Source organism: Salvelinus sp. IW2-2015, linkage group LG12 (assembly GCF_002910315.2).
Source record: "Salvelinus sp. IW2-2015 linkage group LG12, ASM291031v2, whole genome shotgun sequence".
NCBI lineage: Eukaryota > Metazoa > Chordata > Actinopteri > Salmoniformes > Salmonidae > Salvelinus > Salvelinus sp. IW2-2015.
The window spans coordinates 7,735,448-7,752,622 of record NC_036852.1 but is presented as its reverse complement, the minus strand read 5'-3'; the positions used below and the strand labels follow the sequence as shown (position 1 = coordinate 7,752,622).

The following is a 17,175-nucleotide window of genomic DNA, read 5'->3' as shown; positions in this document are numbered from 1 at the left end:
TAGGAACCAAGGGTAAGATAAATACACCATCTGGTGTTGTTTGGTCGTGTATGTTTTGGGCTGTTTGTTCAAACTTTAACATCCTGCATCTGTGACCTACGGCCAAGAGCAGTCAACAAATAGAGGAACACAGATTCACCTAAAAATAGAAGTGAACTTTGAGCTTTGGTTTAATTCTGTGCTGTAAAGCATTCTGATGTCTGACTATTAAAGGATACATTTTTGAAGCATTAATTCAAGTTGAGAAACAAGCAATTTATTGAAAGTGAAAGGCATACATGGCATTGGATAGATTCACAATTGGACAACCCTACCTTTTACATCAAATTTAATTAGAGACAAACTTATTATATATATATATATTTTAAGCAAAGTATAGGTTGGCAGCAAAAGCGTAGGCTTATTCTGTAATTTGATATTTAAAGTATTACAATCATACAGTGTTATTAATCCTTATTCAGCTAAATATAGAATTTCTGTGTTAGTAACATTCTATGATTAGGTAGTATTCCTTATGGCAGTGATCAATACCTCTGACAAATCAGAATGTTATTTTAATTCAGGGAATACTCAAAGCCCATGGTTGGAATGATCCTTGTTTGCTGGCTGGAATCTGGAAGAGAACAATGGCTGACATTACTCCTGAGCAGTAAGTTGGATTTCAAACAGTCATGGCTGCCATGTGAATAAGGTACTTGAACTAGCGACTTGCCGGTTCCATTTCACTCCCTACCCCTTCCTGTTCCTAACTCCTTTATGTTTGCAGATCTGTAAGATGTAAGCAGTATGAAAACTCCATATTCAAATTGGCAAACATTGATGGGTTAGGGTCAAGCATTATGGGTTGGGGTAGGGAGTGAATTGAGACTGGCTGGTGGCGTCGCCTTACCTTCTGAGTAAAGGGGGTGTTACAGGCCAGACAGGTCCTCTCTGGGGTAGCAGGGCTGTTCAGGGTAAAGGGTCCCACCATACCAGCCTCTACCCGYGCTGCTGCCACCGCGTCTTTAATGGCGAAGAACACAGAGCTACCCAGGAACAGCACTGGCTCTCCGATGCCCTGTAGAGAAGAATATTTACTTTATCGTCAAATTAACTCGACAGAACATTCTTCACGGACTACTGTAGACCCCAAAGGTCTTGGTTAAAGGCTATAACTAGTGTAACGATAGTTTTTCCTGGTCACACACACACACACCCGTCGCTCACCTTAGATGAGTAGATGGCATGTGGGTTGTCAGAGTCTGAAAGCAGGTAGACGTTGAACTGCAGTGGTATGTCACAGAGAGCAGGGATCTTGTACTGGGACGGGCCACGTGTGTACAACACTCCCGAGGGAGAGAACTTCAGCTCCTCCATGGTGTACAGACCCAAACCCTGGATGAAGGCGCCCTCAATCTGGCCAATGTCTACYGAGGGGTTGATGCTCCTMCCAATATCCATAACAATGTCTGTCCTCACCGTCTAGACATGGGCAGAAAACAACGTCAAAATTGTGCATATTTCATAGTATGAAATAGTGAATGTCTTAATTTGACCAGCTGACTAGTACCTAAGATAAAGTGTGTAACAACAGTAAAAGCATGTAAGAGATACTGGTTGTGTAAGTGAGGTTACCCTGTAGTCTCCAGTGAGACAGTCGACCTCCACCTCACTGCAACAGGCACCGTAGGTGTAGTAGGCATACGGCTTGCCCTCCTGCTTCTCCCAGTCCATGTGGAGGTCATGACCCCTATACAAAACGTCGGCATTTTGTGTGTCACACATCATTTATACACACAATGCCATCTACTGTAAATCTATACATGTTTGTATCTTTCCACATTAGGTAAGAGTAGCAAGATTTCACACATAGGCCCTACAGTCCTAAAAGTCAATGGTTTTGTATCTGCAATAGTGAAATAAAAGACGAGATGAAAGMCTTTCTGTACACTCCCATGCGTTAGGTCTGCATGGAAATCTATGTTGAATCTCATTACCTGTAGTATCCAGTAGCTGACAGACTGATCTTATGGATGAATGCMGAGCGCACCTATTTTCCAGAACACAAAACTGGTCATTTAGAACCATGTCGCTATTCATGAACTGATTCATATCCCTCTGTTCTACTTAAATCATTTTGTCATGGGAAGTGGACATCAATATGAAATACCCAGGTCTGCCATGTGCCTTCTGGGTTCTGTTTCCTGACAGGTTCTAGTCTTTGGTACAGGGTCTCACAGGCATCCTAATGGACAAGACAACAAAAAAAGAAAATGCACAACAGACCGGTTGAATATGATTGATCGATCGGTTGAATATCCATACTAACACGCCAACAGGAAWATATCCACATCAGGTGTTGGAGTACCAACTGATCTGGGATCGGGCTAGCCGGGGAGATCCCCTGCAATACTGTACCTTCACGGCCATGCCATTGGCATCCGTGCCAAAGGAGGCGGCGGAGGGGCAGGTGTTGGGCACAGCACTGGTGTTGGTCTCTGTGATGTGGATGAGAGAGGCGGGGATGTGCAGCTCTCTACTCGCCACCTGAAGATAGATTCATTGATTGAATGTAAAAAGTACATACAGCCAAGTAGAAGCAGTACACATTTATGGAATAGTTATAGTTAGTACAGAATGTGTACTACAATCATTATTTCACTCCAACTAGTCAAGCTAAGTGAGAAAATACTGTACCTACCTGTTGCATTTTAGTGTGTATTCCCTGGCCCATCTCGGTTCCACCATGACTGACTAGAACAGAACCATCCTTGTAGATGTGTACCAGAGATGCAGCCTGTCTCACAGACACACAGTGAAAATATCAAACCTCTATTTTATTGATTCATTATGTATAATTTGATTGACTCATTTGACAGTGCAAGGCAAAGCAAACCTGGTTAAGGAAGCCGTCTGAGAATGCGATGCCATACTTAATGGGTATCGTGGCCATGCCTCTCTTCTTCCAGCGGTTCTGCTGGTTAAACTGGGCGATGGATTTGCGTCTGCTGCCGTAGTCAGACTTCTCCTTGCATTCATCCCAGCAACGCAGGAGGTTCTTAGGATCAAACTCAAACTTGTAATGTGTCAGGGACACCTCCTTGTACATGTTTATCTCACGGATCTGCTCAAGAAAGAGAAAATATTAAGAGAACGACGTTATGAAGTGTACACAGTACTTTATGAAACCTATAAGGCATTTATAGCATATTGACTTTATAGCATATTCAGCTTAATAATCCGACCTCATCAGTTTTTGAACAGACTTAATTTATGCATGTCTGTCACGAGACTAACCGCTGAGAGATTTTTGTTTATATCAATTCGATTTTCCTCAATAGAAGGCTCTGGTACCACCCACTCTTTCATCATAGAAACGTAAATTAGCTAGATTCTATTRATATGGCTTTCCTCCCTGTCCCCATTTACCCTCCCGGACCCCTAACACTTGACCTCTGACCTCTTCAGCGTTGCAGCCCAACTTCATGGCCACGTCATTGATCATGTTCTCAGTGACCAACATGCTCTGGGGCACGCCGAAGCCTCGGAACGCCGTGTTGGAGGGCAGGTTGGTTTTACACGCCACCGAGCGACCGCGAAGGTTGGGCACGTTGTAGGCATTGTCCAGGTGAAGGAGAATCTTCTCTATTACCTGGAGAAAAGGAGGGAGCAAAGAGCTCAGACACTGCTTATGACAAGCATAGAGACGGAGTCTGGTGTTAACCCTAAGTCCTCCTTGAAAGCTAAGAATTGAATGGTGAAAGGCAGAGGAAGAGTGACTCACCAACAAAGACTCATCTGCAGTGTTTCCAGAGTTGGCGTAATAATGTAGATCTGCAGCCATTATCCTTCCATCGTTCATAAAGCCCACCTGGAGACATTATCATMATCAGTCAAATCTACAGTACCACTTAGAGAACCCTCAAATGCCTCCCTTTGTGAGTCAGTCATATCACAAAGCCTTAAGAGGGGGAGCACCTTGTGTTTGCCCAGGACAGGGTGGCGGGCCCCAGTGATCAGCATGTCCTCTCCTCTCTCCAGAACACAACGCACGGCCCGACCAGTCCTGGGTAGACAGATCAGAACAGGCCGGGATTCAAACAAACACATAAATGATGTTTTGGATTCATAGAGTACCATTGCATTTGGGTTAAATATGTAATGTATCATTGGATCAAGTCAGTTATTTTTGAAGTATTTTACTTACTTCCATGCAGCCACAGAAGTGATGCAGGCTATGATAGACGTTTTGGTCACTTTCCCTCCAAACGCTCCGCCAACTCTCTTCACATGACAGGACACTCTGTTGGAGGGAATCCCAAGAGTCTCCGRGATGGATTCCTACAGAAAAGACACAGACAAGAAACATTTCATTTGGCAATTAGGAGTAATGACTTACACTTCAACAGTGACTATTTGATATTTTCCTATCCTCAGGGATGGAGATTGAGGGAGTAGAGTTGACTGTACCTGGGCATAGGTTGGGTGTTGACAGGAGAGATAAACCTTGAGCTCCCTCTCTTCTCCAGAAGGCACAACAACCATGCTCTGTGTTTCCATGTAGAAATGCTCCTGACCACCAAGCCGGATCTCCCCTGAGATTAAAGAGCACAACGCYGCTCAGTACATCGACTTAACCGGTACAAACACTCAAGATAGGAACCAGGTTGACACACCTAGTACGCATACGAAACTAAGACATACTGTACCTTCATAAATGTGGTCAACCTTATCAAAAGCCTCATCCACGTTGCCTCGCTCGATCATCCTCTGGGGCAGAAAGAAGGACTGTTTCTCAATAGCCTCCTCAACAGTGAACACTGGGCCTGGCAGATCCTCATAGCCGATCTTCACTAGAGCCGCCCCTCTCTTAGCCTGCTTCCTGGTGTCAGCCACCACTGCACACACCATGTGACCCACGCATGACACCTGAGGAAGAGAGACGTACATAAACCTGGCAATAACATTTGRGYACATAGTTAATAGTTACAGTCATGCATCTGTGTGAGAATGGCCTTCATACATGACCAAACGTATGTMGACACCTGCTCGTCGAACATCTCATTCCAAAATCATGGACTTTAATATGGAGTTGGGGGACTTGCTTCCATTCAGCCAAAAGAGCATTAGTGAGGTCAGGCACTGATGTTGGGCGATTAGGCCTGGCTCGCAGTCGGCGTTCCAATTTATCCKAAAGGTTTTCGAWGAGGTCAGGGATCTGTGCAGGCCAGTCAAACCATTTCTCTGTAGACCTTGCTTTGTGCACAGYGGCATTGTCATGCTGAAACAGGAAAGGGCCTTCCCCAAAAGMTTGCCACAAAGTTGGAAGCACAGAATCATCTAGAATGTCATTGTATGCTGTAGCGTTAAGATTTCCCTTCACTGAAACTAAGAGGCCTAGCCCGAACCATGAAAAACATCCCAAAGCCATTATTTCTCCTCCACCAAACTTTACAGTTAGCACTATGCCTTCGGGCAGGTAGTGTTCTCCTGGCATCCACCATACCCAAATTCATCCGTCGGACTGCCAGATTGTGAAGCGTGATTAATCACTCCAGAGAATGTGTTTCCACTGCTCCAGAGTCCAATGGCGGCGAGCTTTACACCACTKCAGCCGACGCTTGGCATTGCGCATGGTGATCTTAGGCTTGTGTGCGGCTACTCGGCCATGGAAACCCATTTCATGAAGCTCCCAGCGACGATGCTTCCAGAGGCAGTTGGAACTCGGTAGTGAGTGTTGCAACCAAGGACAGATGATTTTTACACGATATGCGCTTTAGCACTCGTCGGTCCCGTTCTGTGAGCTTGTGTGGCCTAACAGTTCGCGGCTGAGCCATTGTTGCTCCTAGACGTTCCACTTCACAATAACAGCACCTACAGWTGACCGGGGCAGGTCTTGCAGGGCAGAAATTTGAAGAACTGACTTGTTGGAAAGGTGGCATCCTATGACAGGGCCACTTTGAAAGTCACTGAGCTCTTCAGTAAGGCCATTCTACTGCCTAATGTTAATCTATGGAGATTACATGGCTGTGTGCTCAATTTTACACACCTGTCAGCAACAGGTGTGGCTGAAATAGCAGAATCCACTAATTTGAAGGGGTGTCCACATACTTTTGTATATACACAGTATAGTCTACATTGTGAGGTGAATWAACAGCATGGCTACTCAGTTCCGGTGTGACAACACACTGGACAAGCCTTTGATGACATCATACACTGTATGAAAACAACAACACATATGATATGACATGACACGTGCGATTCTGGTTGTGTCTCTTCGATGAAGCACTACAATACCTCATTCTGAGCCAGAATGTCCTCGTCTATGCCTGTAAACGTCCTAAACTTCTTCCCTGGGATGTCTTTAGAAGTGATGACATCTACCACACCTGGAACCTGGAGAGCTTCACTGATATCTATGTCTCTGTTAGGAGGGGGGGGGAAATACAGTGAGTAGAGAGACAGTCATTCACATACTAACCAATACTACCTCTCATTTCATACAGGTTAGGATTATACATGGCGTTGGGTTCATATGGCCATTACTCATTTACAGTGAATGACATTCAGATAAGGATCTATGGTGGTGTATACCCATTTAACAWTGAGYATAACTACCTATTGAGGCCCACATGACGCACCATGCTGGTTAACAATAGCCAGTCTCTCTACACTGGTGTGTCTATGAAGCCCACTTCCTGTCCAATGAATAGTGAATGTGTGAGTAAGGTCTARACTTTGTATTCTATACAACCTGGATAAAACCCATTATTACTGTTGGCTGTGGATAGAGGGTTCTATTGGATTTTTATAATTCAATATTTAGCACAGTGCAGCCAAATGAATATCTTAAGATTCCTCATTAAATGAGAGGCAGTATTGGTGATTATATGAATGATTGGGACTCTGCTCACTGTATGATCTACACCAGGGGTGTACAACAGGCGGCCCGTGGGCCCTAACCGGCCTGCAAGTGATTATTTTTGGCCCTCCAAAGTTTAGAAAAACAAACAATGATTTTAATTTAGAAAAATGATTTAGTAATCCCACAAATAAAAAGAGAGACGTGATCGTGTCTCAATGTAATCAAGGTATGAAGTTACGATGCTATTTTCCAATAAAATCGTTTATTGGGCTTACTTGTAGGCAATTTGCATAGTACAAATTATAATTACATCCCCCCCCCATGGAACACAAGGTGTTTTTTGTGCCCGTAAACCCCATATTAAAGAAACATTCCCCATTTTGTTTCATTAGATTAAAAACCAAGTTTAGCCTCTCAATGAAGGCAGTCTTTTTTGTCTGGCCCAATCCATTCACCAAGTAGACAAGATTATTAATAAAGGGTTTGGCTCCTAAGACCGCTTTAAAATAAATCTTAATTAAGAGTCTATTGACACACTTGTGTGTCAATCTCCAACAAAATCCATCACTTTATGCTAAAAATATTTCCCATGGGCTGCATCTCAATCCACCACATCAGCCTATAAATCGGCCTTCCGCATTGGCGGTGGAAGGCGGCCGAGCTACAGTGGTATTTGTCAGACCATGAGACACCCCGATAATCGGTCTTCTCACAAAAATGACTTGTGTCCAAACGGTTTGGCCTACAATCTAAGCTGAAAGATGCTTCTCTCACGAACACATTGGTTTTGGAGGTAGTTTTGTCCCCCCCCCAAAAAAAGTGGTCAAATATGTGTACAAAAAACAAAAATATTTCCTGAGCTTTCTTACTGTATATCTCCTAGATATAGGGCAAACACTTCAAAACATTTTACATTTTTGGACTGTCTGTTGCCATTTATGAATGTTTTATTCAATGCGTTTCTATGGGCTATAGTAGTAAAGGCCAAATGCAATATTTTATCAAATAACTTTTTGGGGGGATACCTACAGGGGTCCTAAAATTCTAAATCAAATAGCTAAATAATCCATGGTATGACAATCTTAAAACAATCAATATTATTTTAAGGCATAGACTTTTAGCTAATCACAAAGCTTTATTTAAAAGATCAAGTTCGGGAACAGCAAAACAGCAAAAAAAAGTGGAAATCCGTTTTATCTATACTGGACAAAAATATAAAATGCAACATGCAACAATTAAGCCGAGTAACAGTTCACATAAGGACACCCGTCAATTGAAATACATTCATTATTCATTAATCTATGGATTTCACATGACTGAGAATATAGATATGCATCGGTTGGTCACAGATACCTTAAACAAATGGTAGGGACATAGATCAGAAAACTAGTCAGTATCTGGTGTGACCATTTTCATGTCGACCCAGAGCACCCCAAACATGCTCAATGGGTGACATGTCTGGTGAGTATGCAGGCCAAGGAAGAACTTGAACATTTTCAGCTTCCAGGAATTGTGTACAGATCCTAGTGACATGGGGCAGTGCATTATAATGCTGAAACATGAGGTGATGGCGGCGGATGAATGGCAAAACAATGGGTCTCAGGATCTCGTCACTGTACCTCTCTGCATTCAAATWGCCATCGATAAAATGCAATTGWGTTCATTGTCCATAGATTATGTCTGCCCATACCATAACCCCACCYCTACCATGGGGCACTGTTGACATCAGTAAACCGCTCACCCACACGACACCATATACATGGTCTGCGGTTGTGAGGCCAGTTGGACATACTCAATTCTCTAAAATGACGTTGGAGGCGGCTTATGGTAGAGAAATTAACATTKAATTCTCTGGCAACAGCTCTGCTGGACATTCCTGCAGTCAGCATGCCAATTGCACACTCCCTCAAAACTTGAGACATCTGTGGCATTGTGTTGCGTGACAAAACTGCACATCTTAGAGTGGCCTTTTATTGTCCCCAGCACAAGGTGCACCTGTATAATGATCATGCTGTTTAATCAGCTTCTTGATATGCCACACCTGTCAGGTGGATGGATTATCTTGGCAAAGGAGAAATGTTCCCTAACAGGGATGTAAACACATTTCTGCAAAAAATGTAAGCGAAATAAGCTTTTCGTGCATATGGAAAAATTCTGAGATCTTTTATTTCAGCTCATGAAACCTGGGACCAACACTTTACATGTTGCGTTTATATTTTTGTTCAGTACACATTATTTTGGCCAGCTCCTTTTATTATTTTGTATGCGTGTTAATAAATACAAAAATATTTTTTTAAACTCCACGTAGGCCAGACACTGAAGATATTGCTGTTTTAAAGCAACTTTGCTGCAATTCTACGCATTTTTTCCATGGGGCTGAGAGAAAAATGTGCAGTTTTACAGCAAATTGTCTGAATTCTAGCACATTTTGCCATTGGTTGGAGGCAAACATTTGCAGGTTTTAATATAATAACGGATGATCAATGGACCCCACACAGGTCGGTAATTTGACCATGCTTACAAGTTTAGATAGCTGGCCGCTGGAAGAAAAAAAATGAGCTGACATGGACTAATTGTGTAACTGCTTACGCACAACCAAATTTCTTAATTGCACCTTGTGCATTCTATTGTTCTAACTCTGAACAATAAGTTAAGACCCCGAATAAGTTCCAAATGTTTTTATTTTTTAATAAAGGGGGACTAGGACGAGAATATTCCGTTCCCCCAGCCGAATTAGTGTTGATGATACCGCACAGACTGCCAATAACCAACAGAACATGACAAAAGCATGCATTATTAAGCCATGGAARGCCTTGATAGGCCAGTGYGTGGCCAAGCCCTCGTCACACCTACAACTTGTTTATTCATTGTGCCACCACTAGCTAATGCGCTCACAATTCCGGCTGTGAAAATAGCACAAATATTTCTGATCCCCCTGACCTATAGTGCTACCGCCAGTGCTTAGATTTACAATTGCTTTAGGTTTGTTAAAATAGAGCTCAGTATGTTATGAACTAAAAAAAGTGGTTTGTGAGGAAACTTATCCATGAATCCTTGGCAATGTTCTCCAGGACTTACAGGATCTTAGCATGTGGTCTGGTGCTGGTGACCAGGACTAGGTGGAGCTCTCCGTCCATCTTGGGGATGTCATCACAGTAAACAGCTTCTCCAGTAGCCTGGCTGATGGCTGAACGGTGCATGATAGGCCGACCTACTGGGTCGTCACCACTCTGGCCTTTCACCACAGCCTGCAAAAAAAACACATGTTTTTATGACAGCCTGAGATGTAACCGTGTTTGTTTCCAGACCAATCAATCCAACTTTGTKCTCAGAGGAAATGTTGGTTTGTAGGCAGGGGTAATCTTTCGCGGACAGAATACGTGAACTGATCTAATGATGTGAGATTTTAGTCCTGGGTTAACAGATTAAGGAAGGGGTAACATGATCAAACCATGAATGTTAATAAGAATTTGTTCTTAAAAAATACGTTGTTTTTTTTACAAGCAAATTAACATTTTCGATGTAAATCGCATGTTATAGAAGGGTCCAGATACTTTTTTGTTACGATTTTCTGTATTTTTACAATTTACKCCAACCAGCACTTCACTTCCTCATCCTCGTTATGCAGTATGGAGGCTCTGAAAAAACATGAACAAATGCTAAAAAACWAAACAAAAAGTTCCTTTTAGAAATGTTCCAGTATAATGATGCAGGTTCTTTAGGTGCTGTAAACATGAAATGGTACGACTCGAGCCGTTTCCCCTATCCAGCTGTTCCATTCTCCGTATAGCCTGCCGCTAGAAAGGACGGCGAGGTATCGCTCGAGTCGCAACAAAACGGAATATAACYTTCAGAATGACAATGTCACGTGTACAACATGTAAAGACCTGCATCARGTTTCTAAAAGGACGATTTGGGTGTTTTTGGAGCATTTGTTSATGTCAGGTCACACGTACTGCACAATGAGGAATAGAGTCACTGGTTGGGGTAGGTGAAATCGCTAAATTCGTCTTCAACCGACTAAAATAAAATCAAACAGACCTGGAACTCTTGTAGGCTGGGCTGTAGCTGTTTAGGTAGTGGACGTATTCCACTGCTGATCTCTTCTGATAGGTCCTCCTGGATCACATTCTGTACAATGCCAAAAACATATCTATATTTAGAGAAACATTAGCAAATCCAAGTTCCAAATTTGCAAAGTAGGCTACCAATTGGGCGAAGAGTGACCCAGTCCATACCATCTCCCAGAGCTTGTGCAACATCTCCAGATTGAACTTGAAGAGGAGGCTGAGAGTTAGGGACCTGCGGAACTCCACCTGCCCACCGGGGTGGGAGGGAGACAGGGATATCTCATCTAAGAGCTGGGTGTAGGCTTCACTCAGCGTCTGCTCATCCCACTTCCTGGAGGGGTGTGTGTTTGGACGTGGGGGAGGGGGTACAAAACAAGCAAGGATGTAAAACACAGATAATGTAACACAACAAGAACATTACTGAGGAGGGTAACAAGGAAACATATGAATTACAAACAAGTTTAGCTAGCTCTCCTCAAAAGAAAATAGCCCATTAAGCAAATCCTGCTAACTGTGTTAAAAATTCCCTCTGTACCTTCCGATGACTGCAGCACATGTTTTGGTGGCGCTYACAGTGCATGGCCCTACACCGCCGTAGTAGATACTAAGCTCCTTGACCACGCTGGAACCCTCTGTGAACATGACCCTCATCCCAGTGGTCACCGTGGCCAGGGCGTTCTCCTTACGAGGGGCCTGGCGGAACGCTCGCATGAACTCTCCCTGCACACATTAGATTGGAAAAACGTTGTTGTTCGTGCAGTCACATGGTTCAACTCACCTCAAGGCCAGGAGTTKTTCCTGGTGAGGTCAAATGCATGAGATTCTCAAGAGGTTCTCCATTCCCAAGTGGATTCTTACTGTACCTGTCTAGATACTGGTATGAACACAGACAGGACAATCTCATCCGGTTTTAGAGATGTTTTTCCAAACCCCACAAAGAAATCTTTATTAAGCAGGATTTCTTGTCTTCCCCCTGGAAGAGAACCAATTAACACAATGATTTGTAATAATTCAATACATGGTTAAATTAGACACGGAATAAATTAAATGAATGAAAATGGTCACTACTGACAACTCACTCTTTGACACCACATTAAGTGTGCAGTTCCCAGCAGCGAACACAGGGTTCAGGTCTGAATTGGGATATGCACTGACAATATTGCCTCCAATGGACTAACACACACAGAAACACACCATAAATATGTTAAACAGTCAAAGAAATGCAAGAATACATGTTTACCAGTGATCCCCTGAGGGTAGTTAAGACGTAGAGATTTGGACAGTAATGTGCAGCACAGCTGTTAGCCTGGTTCCAGACKTGTTTGTGCTATATAGCCAACAATGACCAAAGGTGCTGGCAAGACCGGACAAACCAGGCTACATTCTGGGACCAGGCTACAAACCTGTTAGTGAATAACAGAAACAGATTATTCATACGCACGGCAACGTTACGTATCTGCTGTCCTCCCAGGTTCCCCAGCTGCTGTAGGAGGGACCTGTATATCTCCGTCTTCTCCTCAGGAATCTCCTGGACCAGCCCCTCCAACAGGGCCTTAACCACAGACAGACTGCAGCCAGCCCCGATACACACACCTACAGACACAACAGACACACATGAACAGTTCTGAGAGAGAGAGAGAGAGAGAGAGAGAGAGAGAGACCGAGACCGAAACCGAGAGAAAAAAAACGAGAGAGCTAACCTTGCGGAGTCTTGGTAACCTCGAACAGCTCCTGGACTCTGGTGGGTGATATTATTATGGGATGCCAGGCACCTTTGAACTTGATGTCTGGGCCGATGTTGGTGTTGCCCATGACCAGCGGTGCCTGAGGGTGGCTGGTCTTCAGCTGGATCAGTTCCTCCAGGGACACAGGGGAGACCCACACCATCCTTTCCCCACGGAACAGCTGACTAACCTGGGGCTCCGTCTCTGCCATCAGCTGAGTGGAGAATAGCAGAGGATTGTCAGGATATAAATATCGCTAGGTTATAGACTAACGAGGATATAGACTGTTTTAATGACATTACAGAGTATAAGACCTATGAGGCATTCTTATAGCAACTCATTCTTATAACTCTTACAGCAAAATAACAGTATTTTGCCGATTTGGTGTCAATTAATAATTCTGTCTTGTGTAAAGGTTGTTAATTCAACCATTCTAGACTGAAGAATGGTACTTTTTGACTGTTACACAGTGACATACAGTATATGATGAGAGCATATCAAACTGTGTAATTCACTATTTGACCACTAGTACATTGAGTAGCCACTTGTCCCGCTGCCTTACTATGAGTTCTGGGGGGAAGATGAGATCTTGGGTGGGGTCCAGAGGGAGYAGGTCCTCCTGGTCAAACAGCTGTGGTGGAAGCTCCTGGAAGACACAGTCAAGGTCATGTATGCCAACAAACACGTCTCGCTTTTTATAAAACAAGTGTGTTAAATCGGATTAAATGAAGCAATGTCATGGAATTGTGAACTATAACTTTACAGTATCATTAGTGAGGTGGTAACATTTGTTTAAATTGAACCTWTATTTAACTAGGCAAGTCAGTTAAGAACAAATTCTTATTTACAATGACGGCCTACCCCGGCCTAACCCTTACCATGCTGGGCCAATTGTGCAGCTCCCAATCACGGCCGGTTGTGATACAGCCTGGAATCGAACCAGGGTCTGTAGTGACGCCTCTAGCACTGAGATGCACTGCCTAAGACCGCTGCGCCACTCGACAATACAATGACTAAATTATATTATATTATACGGTTAAGCCATACAAATTAAATGTAGTGTTTAAAGGAGCGATCAGCAGTTGAAATAGTAAAAAGCGGCTTCCCCCGTTTCTGTAAAAAGCTGAGGGATAGGGCTAGAGAAACACTCTCAAATGCATAGACAGAGCAATGGATGCAAGGACTGACCATCCATCCAAATTATAGTTTTTAACCATGTTGAGGGTATTAGAGTTTCTTTACATTACTTTGTTTACAAACATTGGAGTAAAACAAGCTTATATTTTGGGCTCTGATGTGGTACAACAGTTGAACTAAGCCCATGAATCATAAATTATATTTTCAAGAATGAATGMGTACATATCATTCATTTACAAGTCCAAAAATGGATGTAGCAACTGCATATTACCCTTTAATGCATGCCCCTTTTCACACAAAAACATACAAAATAAATATATATATATATATTTTTTTTTAAAGTTGTACGATTTAGAGCAAAAATAAAATGTCCTCAAGCTTCCAGTAAAGAGATAAAAATACTTCCTATCGGGCTATGGCTGAACCATGCCTCTTTAAGCCTTTAAGTCACGCAAGAATCTCTTGATTAGGTCACTAGGCYTTGAACTAAGGTTAATATAGTATTTTAACAAGAGGTTCTACATGATTTATTCATGTTTATTCGCTCACTTGCCTCACTTTTCAAAAAAGGAAAATCTGTTAAACATTTCATAAAATGTGTATGGCCTGAATAGAAAGATTCACTCACATTCTCTGATCTCTCCGGAGGCGAATCTCCATTCAAACAACATCCAGCACCATTACCATTGGCTTGACAACAGTTTGATTCCTAAAGATGGATAACAGGATGGATTATACATTCACTTTACAGACAGTAAATACAAAATGCAATGCATGTGTCTTATGTGCAATATAATTTATACCGGASTAAAAGTCTTGCAGCCATCAACAATGGGACGATATCCTGTGCACCGGCACAAATTGCCTCCAAGTGCCACTGTGATGTCCTCCATGTTGGGCTGTGGTTTGTTCCTCAGTAAAGTGTACATGGACATCACCATGCCTGGAGTACAGAARCCACACTGAGACCCGTGGGCCTTAGCTATACGCTCCTGCAAGCACACACAAGCATATAATCCAGTCAGCCACACTGAATGAGAGCTTCACTCATCCATGCATTGTAGGGCCTACCTGTACTGGGTGCACCCTGGTCTTGGTGTTGCCAATGCCCTCCACAGTGGTGACGGCTGCCCCCTGAAGCTGGCAGACTGGCAGCAGGCAGGCGTTGGCAGAGTAATGGCTAGTAGGTGAAGGTAAACTGGCCTGAGTGGCATTTACATTTTCAATATGAACATAATATATCATTCAAGTATAACAGAGGACATCATAAGTAGGGCTTTGAAAACATTGGAGGATAAATGTTGGATTTGTCCATTTATCAGTTTTCTTTCATGCAACTTATGTCCAAAGGGCACCTGCTGCTGCCATCTCATTTTRTATTCATTTTTATTTAACTAGACAAGTCAGTTAAGAACAAATTCTTATTGACAATGACAGCCTACCAGGGAACAGTGGGTTGGTTAACTGCCTTGTTCAGGGGCAGAACGACAGATRTGTACCTTGTCAGCTCGGGGATTCAATCCAGCAATCTTTCGGTTACTGGCCCAACGCTCTAACCACTGGGCTACCTGCCACCCCACAGGAAAGGCCTACTTAAAAGTTACTGTCTCAGTATGCCAATTATAGTATTCATCAGTGTAAACTTCATAAAAATCAGTCAATCATATATCCAAATGATGGATGTTTGTTGAGGGATGAAAGGATACAGGATGGTCTTGGTGCCAGGCTGGTAGCGAGACACCATGACAGTACAGGCGCCACATCCTCCTCCTCCACATCCGTACTTGGTACCAGTCAACCTCACTGGAGTCAGGCACCGTCAAGGAATATAATAGTATATGCCACTCAGCAGACATTTTTATCCAAAGTGACTTACAGTACAGTGAGTGATCGATGGATACATTTTCAGCATGTGATCAATGCAGAAATTCAACCCACAACGTTACCAACTGAGGAGACAATCTATCAGTATCCATATTTCCACATACCATAACAAGAAATGATTCCAAGGAATATATTATACAGCCAATCATAATCAAAGGAAAGTGCACACTCACAGTGACACGCCCCCATGGAACTATCTCTGATAGGCCTTATCATTATTGTCACACCTCAAACTCTGGACTGGCTTGTGTGGTAAACAAAACACACTTATAAAATCAGTGCGCTACCCATAAAGTATGGATTTTTATAAGCTACTGATTGTGCAATAAGTTGGCTATAGGTTACACAGCATCTGTCCGTTTTTCTTTAGAATAAATATTAATAAGAGTATAATCACAATGACAACAACAAAAATAGTGCACTATATTATTCATTTCAATGTAAATACTTAATTCAATGTTGGTGCGTCACTTCTCATCGATACATCTTCAGCAAGAAAAGGATACACCTCTCTCTGAGGTAAGACAGTAACATAGTCTCTGGGTCTGCATTGTTTTCGGTCACCTGTTTGAAAGTAGGAGAGAAATCGTGTAAAGTACTTGGCATTAGTTTTTTCGGTCATTCTGAGAGAGTTGACCTGAGGCCTACATCCAGTATCTTCGGTACAAACACAGACGACGGGAAGTAATCATTGGTAAACAACATTAGCAGCCATGCAGACAGTTTTGTAGAGGAACAGTAGGCTAAAGTTAGGCAATGTGCAAAATAATCGCAAAGTGCTACAACTTGAAAACAACATACAGCTAATGCACAATAGAATAATACAGTAAATTATTTACCTTTTTACCGTTGACATAGAAACACAAGCAGTCGGTTTCTTTATTCTCACTCATTTTCCTCTCATTTGCGCATTAAAGTCCAGTGTTGACTGTTTTTGCGACCACTCAATAAATCCCCCAGTGACCTCACACGCCTCCTTGACGAAAGCAAATTCAGCTGCTTTCCTGCCAGTTTTGTAGAACTTTTCACCTAGTGGTTGATATACAACAGTCCCCTAAACCAGTTGATAATTACTGGTTTTAAATCGATACGGTAGTCAGAGGAGAGAGTACATTTGGAGTGCCATAGTCTACTGTAAATTGACTCCACCTCCCAATGTCAATGTTATGTAACAACAAAGTTGAAACCTCTTAATTCAATCAACACTAACCGATAGTGTCCCGATACAGGATTAATACAATTCAATGAATGACATCTTGGTATCGTAACGTGCCCTAAATGGAAAAATAACCTATTAAATGTTATTTTCTTTGCATAACTTTGACCAAAGAGAATGAAACTATGCACTTCTAACCAGAGGGTGGCACTAGAACCTAACCTACCGAAAATCCTCTCAACAAAATCATTGTTAGGCTACCACATTGATTGATCGAGCTGACAAGGTAAAGATCTGTCGTTTTGGCCGGGAACAAGGCAGTTAACCCACTGTTCCTAGGCCGTCATTGCAAATAAGATT

At 42.7% G+C, this 17,175-nt stretch overlaps 1 protein-coding gene across 1 annotated transcript; it reads right to left on the bottom strand.

Annotated features, from left to right (window-relative positions):
- Positions 1-234: 234 nt before the first annotated feature.
- On the bottom strand, positions 235-16,806 carry aox6 (aldehyde oxidase 6). Its single transcript, XM_023997775.2, has 31 exons — positions 16,499-16,806; positions 16,166-16,223; positions 15,482-15,578; positions 14,847-14,955; positions 14,579-14,767; positions 14,404-14,484; positions 13,201-13,284; positions 12,615-12,852; positions 12,356-12,507; positions 11,994-12,087; positions 11,778-11,887; positions 11,450-11,634; positions 11,083-11,245; positions 10,886-10,975; positions 9,923-10,092; positions 6,277-6,403; positions 4,689-4,908; positions 4,450-4,574; positions 4,187-4,320; positions 3,958-4,045; positions 3,764-3,850; positions 3,440-3,631; positions 2,876-3,103; positions 2,681-2,776; positions 2,398-2,526; positions 2,150-2,224; positions 1,977-2,029; positions 1,615-1,729; positions 1,207-1,461; positions 890-1,057; positions 235-613 (listed from the first exon to the last, which is right to left on the bottom strand). The coding sequence occupies exons 1-31, from the start codon at positions 16,550-16,552 to the stop codon at positions 560-562; spliced, it is 4,020 nt and encodes a 1,339-aa protein (XP_023853543.1). The 5' UTR covers positions 16,553-16,806; the 3' UTR covers positions 235-559.
- Between the last annotated feature and the right edge of the window lie 369 nt (positions 16,807-17,175).